The sequence below is a fragment of the Urocampus carinirostris genome, chromosome 8 (genome assembly GCF_059441175.1).
Source record: "Urocampus carinirostris isolate Australia breed hairy pipefish chromosome 8, RoL_Ucar_1.0, whole genome shotgun sequence".
Taxonomy (NCBI): Eukaryota; Metazoa; Chordata; class Actinopteri; order Syngnathiformes; family Syngnathidae; genus Urocampus; species Urocampus carinirostris.
Genome location: NC_142356.1, coordinates 17,767,224 through 17,776,294, shown reverse-complemented (window position 1 = coordinate 17,776,294; position 9,071 = coordinate 17,767,224). Strand labels below are relative to the sequence as shown.

General features: G+C 39.1%; 1 protein-coding gene across 1 annotated transcript; it reads right to left on the bottom strand.

The window, feature by feature from the left end:
• Positions 1 to 440: 440 nt before the first annotated feature.
• Positions 441 to 7,376, bottom strand: trmo (tRNA methyltransferase O). The gene is made up of 6 exons (XM_088341836.1): positions 7,166 to 7,376; positions 6,716 to 6,858; positions 6,468 to 6,642; positions 4,102 to 4,259; positions 3,497 to 3,967; positions 441 to 1,375 (listed from the first exon to the last, which is right to left on the bottom strand). The coding sequence occupies exons 1-6, from the start codon at positions 7,252 to 7,254 to the stop codon at positions 1,140 to 1,142; spliced, it is 1,272 nt and encodes a 423-aa protein (XP_088197962.1). The 5' UTR covers positions 7,255 to 7,376; the 3' UTR covers positions 441 to 1,139.
• Positions 7,377 to 9,071: the final 1,695 nt, after the last annotated feature.

The window sequence follows — 9,071 nt, the reverse complement described above, 5'->3', positions numbered from 1 at the left end:
TCTTTCTCTTATTTCTTTATCACTCTTTTTCTTTCTCTTTAATCTACTAGTCCGGCCCCCGACAGAATGTTAGTTCTATTGTGTGGCCCCCGAGTTAAAATGAGTTTGACACCCCTGCTTTAGATAAAACTTATAATTTTGGATTGCTTTATGTTTTTATTATTAGTTTTTTTCATCACTCCTTTTATTCAAGTGCCACTGGTTGGTGATGAGTCATGATATACCCATCAGGTGGGTAAACAGCACAGAAGATATTTGAATTGTTAAGTCGTGTTTATTTCTGTAGTCCTTAATCACAAGAAGTCTCAAAGGGCAGCACAGATCACAGGCAATTAAAAACTGTAGACCATTATTACACTAGCCTGATGTAAAACCCACATGAGGGCAAGGAATAATTCTGAACTTCAGCATGAGGAAAAAAAACAATACCTCGAGAAGGGACCGCACACCAAGTTTTTTTAATACATTTTGAACACGACTACATGATTTGGCAACATTGTAATAAACACAATAACCTATATCGGTCTTGTCAAACATACGGCCTGCAGGCGCCTTATATTTCTGAGTATGTCAAAAAAGAAGTGAGTCACTAGGTCATTTAGATCAAAGGTTACGATTGTTTTCATTGCAAACCAAATGCTCGCGCCAGCCGCTAGAGGGCAGTGTTGAGTTTGTACAACATGGGGAGTTGGCTCAGGTGTAAAAATGCATTCACTCAACTGGTTAATTTAAAAAAGGAAACACAATTAATGCTTAATATGAAAACCTTGTTTCCCCATTGTTTGTGAATAAATGATCCCTTGTCATTTGTGGTTATATGTTGGAAATATTACGAATGAAACGTAATGGTAAAGCATAGTATTGAAAAAAAAGTAAAAATGTTACTGCCTCAGAACAGAAATTCTGAATCCAGCACCAGAAAAAAAACTGATCTAAAGCTTTATAGGCGTTTTTAAATAAACAGTAAGGACCCACTGCAGAAATGTTACAATATTACAAATAATAACAACATACAATTAGACCCCCAAGAATTAGGACACGTTTCCAAAATAGCTTCCAATATGAAATAAAAACATAATGGATTCTTTGAATGCTAGAATCACCCCAAAATAAAATCACACGTCACCATGGAAATCATTCTAAATGGAGCTAACAGAACACTGAACAGGTTGAACCCGCAGCACCTCGGCAAAGCCTGGTCCAAACCAGCAGGTTATGTCAGCAGTGTCCAAGGTGAAATAGAAAAGTTTGTCTTTGCATTGTGTCCTCCTGTAGACAGACCTCGGGTCGGCTGACAGCACTCCTCGGATAGCGGCGGCCGCCTCTTCTGAACTACGCAGGAACTTAAACTTTGGATGACCGCTTAAACAGTGACCTGGAAGGCACAAAACAATGATTTCAAATATAATACTTCCATTGAGTTTGCATATCCATGGTCAACATAAAACCAACTAACCAGCTGGACAACTATAAAAGTGAATTACACACACACACAAAAAAATAACAGATCTACTCAAAAATTAATAAACTAACCGAAAACAAAAAAAAAAAAAACTTATCGGCTTACCAATAAACTATCTAACTGGTCACCAAACAAGCTAACTGAACAAACGACCAATTGTTTGAAAAATCACTTCATTGATTATAAACTACTTCACAGACAGCCTGGGAATCCCGAGAGCAAATGCACTGACCCAATGGAACTAGATAGATAGATAGATAGATAGATACTTTATTCATCCCCGCAGGGAAATTCACATTTCCAGCAGCATCCCTGAACCGAGAACAATACAATAATAAAGCAAAAAGAATACAATATACAAATACCCAGTGTGACGTGCAAATGCCCACTGTAGCGTGTTGTATAGAATATCTAAATAGTGCTACACAAAATACATATTGCAATAAAATTCGGTAATATGCAATGTAGGAGGTGTGGTTTAATGTGGGCTTTTACTCTGCCGGGTGGAGTTAAAGAGCCTCATGGCATGAGGAAGAAAAGATCTCTTCAGTCTGTCCGTAGTACAAGACAGTGACAGCAGTCTGTCGCTGAAACTGCTCTTCTGTCTGGAGATAATGCTGTGTAGTGGATGCGATGGATTGTCCATGATTGACCGCAGCTTTTCCAGTGCCCGTCTCTCAGCTACTGTTGTCAGGCTGTCCAGCTCTGTGCCCACAACAGAGCTCGCTTTCCTCGCCAGTTTATTGAGACGAGAGGCATCCTTCTTCTTGACGCTGCCTCCCCAACAGGTTGTCGCATAGAAGAGGGCGCTTGCCACAACTGTCTCATAGAATATTTTCAGGAGCTTTTTGCAGATTTTGAAGGAGGCCAGCCTTCTGAGGAAGTAAAGTCGGCTTTGGCCTTTCCTACATAGAGCTTTTGTGTTGGCAGTCCAGTCCAGTTTGTTGTCCAGCTGCACAACCGAGGTATTTGTAGGTCTGGACAAATTCTACACATTCTCCTTTGATGGTTACAAACTAGTTGACCATCTAGCAACTACTGGCCAACAACAACAATTAACTAACTGGAATCAAAGTAATGTACAGTTGAGTCTCGGAAAATTCCGAAATTGTGATAAAGGTTTCTTATTTTCTGTACCTGCTTCCATTAGGTGATATTATTCGCAAGTATAATATCAGTTTCATTCGCTACGCAGATGACACTTAACTGGTTTTTGAGTTTTTCCTTGTTCTCATGTAGGTTTTAGTTTAGATGATTTGATAATAGTCTGTAGTTTGTAAAAGCCTGTTATCTGTGCAGCCCTTTAAGACTCCTTGTGATTAAGGGCTATACAAAAAACATTACTTGACATAATGGAACTTTTTTTTTTAAAAAAAAATATCATACATTTTTGATTCATTAATCAATTAAAATACTGTATTCCAAGTATTTTATTTGTTTAATATTGCCGATTAAGGCATACAGTCAAATATCTCTAAATATTAAAATTTCTTGACTAAGTATACTAGGCTATTTAACTCATCAGCAATACTAAAATGAGGTTTGCAATATTTCAGTGGATTTGTAATGAATCCCGGATGCTTGACATTTTTGTTTATTTATATGTTGCAATATAAGCGTTAACAAATTCTTTTTAGAATATTCTCATTTTCTGAGACAGACCTGGAGTTGACTTTCGAACTGGAAAATTATCTTACCTCGTGATCAATTCGACTTATCAGCCGAGCTGACTAACATCCTACTAAACAAAATCAAGTGGCCTCAAATGGGAGTAATGGTTCAACTATCAACAGACAAAATGACCAAAAGATCAACTATTTAACAAGTAATTGATGAACTAACTGGCCATATAACAAACTAACCAACTTACGAGTACCATTGGCTTTCACCCCAAATTGAAATACCAACGTAGACAAGTTTACAATGCACTTTCCAAAGAAAGCCAGACAATTTATTTTTTCATTCAACAGAATACCTTAAGGTAAGATACTGAACGCTTATTGAAAATGACGTGGACAGGAATCAAAGCTTTACCTGTCCTATCGGCGGGAAGGAATTCTGCCAATTCGCTCTGCGCATGTGGCGTGAAGCGCACTTCCAGGCTGCAGACTGGTGGCGCTCTAATCCAGCCAGCGATGGTGCTGTAGGCCTCCTCTGTGTAACACGGCTGCCGGTCCTGCTCAGATCCTTTAGTGTCTCGGGAACTGTACTCACCCTCAAAACTTTGCTGATCCAACTCATGGTTCATCAGGTAGGCCTTCACGTCAGCAAGCATGCTGAGTGGGTCCACAGGATTGAGGCTAACATCCAGTTCTTCTTTTTGATGTAAAGGTGCTTGAATCGGTTCGTTGGACAACAAAGGGACAATATCTGTGTTTGACTCGCAAGGCTCAAAATCCAGGTTCTCCCTGCTGCAAGGGGAGTCGTAATCAGGAATGTAGGGTTTAATGTCCAGAACAGGAGTGCCTGCAATCATGTCAATGTCTGACAGATGTATTGTATCACCTACAAATAAAGCAGACAGTTATCATTACACAGATTGGATATACTGTACACAATAGTAGTAGACATGTGAAGTATTTAGAATTTTAGAGGAACAAAGTAAAAAGAAGTGATTCTCCTTGAAGGTTGATACACACCTACAATTTTGTCCACTTTTGCTAGAGTTAGGCCCAAAGCATTGGGGCGGTGCGGACTGCGAGTCGAGTAAAGGCCTACCCGCTCGCCGTTCAGCCTGGGGGGCTTCACCTTGGCTTTGTGACTCAAATGGCCGTTTTTGTGGAAGAGAAAGATAACCCTGTAATGTAAAGAAGATTAAATCACACAAGAGATCGGGTCAACGAGCATTCAATAAATTGTGTCTTCCAATACTTATTAAGAGTTACAGCATTTTAGGAGGAATTTAGAGATGACAAATGTGCTAAGGGTAAATGCAAGATCTTTGTCCTGGCTGTTAATTTTATCGCCGTACAGCAATAATTTAGGGTTGTTGATTATTTGAATGTTCAGGACAAAAGTAGCCAATGTATCTAAAAAATACTCATTAAAGTCATGGGGGGATTCGATCTGCAACCTCAGGGGAAATGTTTAAATCTAAGCTTAAAACACACTTCTATTCTATAGCATATGAATAACCTATATTTTATGTTGACAATATCTGTGTATTATTTGCCCTTGTGTAGGTTTTAGATCAGGGGATGGTGTCATAATAGTCTGTAGTTTGCAATATTCTTTGATCTGTGCAGCCCTTTGAAACTCTTTGTGATTAAGGGCTATACAAATAAACATGACTCGACTTTCTGTGGAAATAATAACACATAAATGAATGTTTGTTCTGGAGTTCATGTTTTGAAAACTTTTTCCCACCTAGAATCAAAAGCTTTTGAAAAAAAGGGAGACATGTGGCCTTATAAACACTGTAGTTTCTTGAATTTCCATGATTTATTCAGTTCCTAGATCAGTGTTTTTCAAACTTTTTTGAGCCAGGGCATGTTTTCTTTACATTGGAAAAATTTTGCGGCACACCACTAACCAAAAATGTTATAAAATGACACTGAACAGTATGTTTAATTACAATATAAGTTATAATACCCCCATTTTTTTCAGTAGAGACACTTGACAATGACATCATATTTGCTGAAAATGATTCATAAATGTTTTATAAAAAATTTAAATTTCAAAAAGTGACATTGGATAATTTCTCACGACACACTAGTGTGACGCAGCACAGTGGTTGAAAATCACTGTCCTAGATCATCATGTATAAATGTGGCTTCAGACATAATGAGTAGTTTGAGGCCGACCCAATTTCTGCGTAAATTTGGTTATGTTAACTTTTAGTGCCAAAATACACGATTTTTAACAAGTGTGAACCAATTAATTTCACATTATTTCCAATGTATAAGTACTATAATCTATACCAGCGGTCTGAAATACATTTAAACTTGGGAGCCAAATGGTACCAGGACCATTCTCAGGGGACCAAACTAGTAAATTAATGGCATGAAAAATGTGCCCCAACTGAAATTTTTTTCAAAGGCCCCCAACTAAATTATTGAGGTTTTTTTTCCTTTATATGTTTTAGTAGACTACGATTTATTTTTTTGTAGTGTTTATCAACTGTGCATTTGTAAAAAACATAACAATTGAATTTATCTCCACTACTGTTTATTTAACTCTGGGAAACCTATCAGACTGGATAGTTACAAAAAAAAGCATCCTAACACTAATTTTGATTGATTTATATTAAAATGTTTACCCGAGTATGGGAACTTCGCGGTTAGATTTTATATGTATTACAGAAAGAAGCCAAAGCTTCTTTAAACTTCTGCAGAGACGCCCAGGTGCTATATTTTCGTTTATTTATTTTTTTTATATTGCCTTAAACAGTGTGTGTGTGTGTGACATTTATTTTAAGTAAAACAACATCGGGGTAGGTTTCTTTAACCTTCTCAGGTTGCTTAATAGTAGTCAACAAATACAGCTACAGTGGGTGCTTTGCGAGTGATGCCTGGCTTTTGAGACATCCAGTGGACATATTTAAAACTTCAGCTCATTTAAGTATTGTGGTCCTTTTAGCATTGTCTCACAGGCCACATAAAATCATATTGTGGTTAGGCCGGGCAGCACGGCGGCGCAGGGGTTAGCACGTGTGGGGCACAGTTCTGAGGTCATGAGATCGAATCTCCTGTGTGGAGTTTGCATGTTCTCCCCGTGCTTGCGTGGGTTTCCTCTAGGCACTCCGGTTTCCTCCCGCATTCCAAAAACATAAATGTCAGGTTAATTGGCCAGTAATAATTGTCCCTGGGTGTGAATGAGCGAGCGAATTGTCTGTCCCTGTGTGCCCTGCGACTGGCTGGCAACCAGTTCAGGGTGTCCCCTGCCCACTGCCCGGAGATAGCCGGGATGGGCTCCAGAACCCCCGCGACCCTACTGAGGATTAGCGGTGAAGATAATGGATGGATGTGGTTAGGCCACAGGCCATGAAGTTTACACAAGGACCTACCATATATGAGAAAACTGCTCAAGCCCAATCAGGGCATGCTCTGGGTTGTTGAAAACACTCTGCTGGAGTCGCAATTCAGCCCTAGAAGATCTGCAGACAGTGGGTTGCCTGGGCGTCCCGTTCTTTTCCGAAAAACAGGAATAAATGTAACCAATCGGTAGCGTTTCAATTTTTCCTGCAACGGGGCAGACAATTAGTTTGCATTCAAGAAAATTTAGACCGTGTTAGTGTTGTGTTGCCATTGTTACCATGTTCTAATGCTGACTGAGGTGAATTAGTTGGATGTTGAATTTTCTTGATTTTAGGCTCCCTGTCCCGAACACAGGACAGAGCTGACTCAATAGAAAGCATTTGTTTGCGATGAGCTCTTGTCGCTGTTTCCAGCATCTGCCTGTTGGGAAAATAGATTTGATGAAACAGGGTGTTCTCTTTTAAGACAAAATTCGGTACTTATTTCAGCAACTCGATTTTGTAATTTAATACTAGTATCCAGAATAATACAGCACCTATAATCAACTCGGATCATTGAACAATTGCGCGTCGCTTGATATTTTTGAATTTTATTTGCTATGGAAACCACATGTTAGTGAAATAAATGGATGTATAATAAGTGGCTTTTAAAAAGACTAAAAAATAGGATACGACTTAGGACCACGTGGTATAACAAATATTTTCAAATGTGGTTCAAAGCAACCTACCGAAGATTCTTAATTTCTTTTCGCATCACAGAAACCTGCTGTTTTAATTTAACGACGTGTTCGCCACAACCGACACAGGCAGGAGCCATTTTAAACAAAATTTCTGTTTAGATCAACCAAAAATAGTTACAATAATGATTGTATGGACTATTTTGCTAATTGCTAACATGCAACAGAAAATTCTTGCTCGTGAGTTAATGGTGGAAAGAAAAATGGATTATGGCACGTTGCTGCCACTATCGGCCATACGGGAACTACATTTCAAGGGTGTGTCCTCTTTCACATCTCGTCGAGGTTTTTTTTTATTTTTATTTATCATTAGATGTTTTTTGGCGTCCGCCACAATCGTCAAGCATTTTATGTTCTTTATGTCTTTCCTTAAATGTCCTAAACAAGCACACATGACAGTCAAAATTGTATATTTCTTGACTACTTATGTATACATAATTTTTTTAAATTTCTTTATTCTTATTTTGCACAAGGTCGTTGCTGATATCATGACACTATTTTCTGATGTACTTACAATTTAGACCAGTCTACAAACCATTATCCTATAAATACCCATCTTAGCATTCGTTTTGTATCACATTTTTATCTTTTTATTCAAGTCGATATTAAATGTTTATCTTGGGGTGCCACATCGAATCTTGTAAACACTACTGGACACAACATTTGAATTAATGACAAAAACGGATATTCTGTTATTTTCTATTCTATTCTATTCTATTCTATTCTATTTATTCTATTTTTTTCTGCTTCGTTGGACCGAACCCCTAATCACTAAAGGTCATAGGGGCACAATTTCCCGTGGTGTGTCTTGGGCAAGTACAGCCTGGTGGCACCCATCCTTCTCCAGGCCAACACGTGTTTCCATCCGATCAGTATTCTATTCTATTGTCACAAGCCAGGAACAGAGAAAGGACCCAATAGCGTTCGTTTTACTCAGTTTTATTGAAAAAAGAGAGAGCAGTGCTTGCTTCCACGATCCGATGATCGTCGGACACGGGTAGCTGATGGCAGGAACGCAGAAGCGGGACTTCCGTGTCGAGCGAGGGTAGTCGTAGGAAGCAGAAAAACAGGTCGATGGCAGGGACGGAGGAGCCAGGGCAGTAACGAGTCCAGAAAAAAGGTCGGCACAGGTATCAGGCAGGAAACAGGGCAAAACAGGTCGATGACCGGGACGGAACAGCAAGGCAGAAACAGATCCAGAATCAGATCCGCAACAGGTATCAGGCAGGAGAAAACAGGGCAGGAGAATGTCGGATAGTACAGAGCTTGCCTAGCTGAAAGCATAGGTTCGCAGAACGGTCTGACACTGGTAACCAGGAGCCGGGGGGTTTAAAAAGTGGCAGGGAGTCAATCAGTGACCAGGGCTGTTGGCGCCAACAAGGCAGCCCTGAATCAGTAATCATGACAACTATTCTATTCTATTCTATTCTCTCTGCTGTTATAATATCAAACATTTGCAGTTGTAATTTTAACCAGCAAAGAGCAGCAATGCACTTTGGCCTTCCATTTTTATAACTGCATTACTGGTATCTTTTTTTTTACAACCTTCTCAAGCAAATCTATTTTGTAAAAGGAACTATAAATGATACTAAGTTATTACAGTCAATTGTAAATTAATATATGTAAATTCGGAGGGGAGTCCCAGAGAGGAAATCCATGGTGAGATGGCATGGAAAATTCATAACAGGTGGATGTTTATGCCCATCTCAAAGAACAGGATACCCCTCAACTTCAGAAGATGTAATTGAACAAGTTAAAACTGCTTTCCAGCAGAGTCCCTGTAAATCGATCAGAAAAACCCATAAGGAACTTCAGTGTTCTACAACAACTGATTGGTTTGTCTTAAGAAGATGACTACACATGATGCCTGACAGTTTCTGAACACAACACTGCCAAA

What these genes read in the sequence shown, in the direction of transcription:
- trmo (XM_088341836.1), bottom strand. Translation starts at nt 7,254, where the DNA reads ATGGCTCCTGCCTGTGTCGGTTGTGGCGAACACGTCGTTAAATTAAAA. An exon ending in AAAGAAATTAAGAATCTTCG is followed by an intron (nt 6,859 to 7,165) that starts GTAGGTTGCTTT and finishes TTTTCCCAACAG; the next exon opens with GCAGATGCTGGAAACAGCGA. An exon ending in CCTTCCCGCCGATAGGACAG is followed by an intron (nt 1,376 to 3,496) that starts GTAAAGCTTTGA and finishes TGTGCCTTCCAG; the next exon opens with GTCACTGTTTAAGCGGTCAT.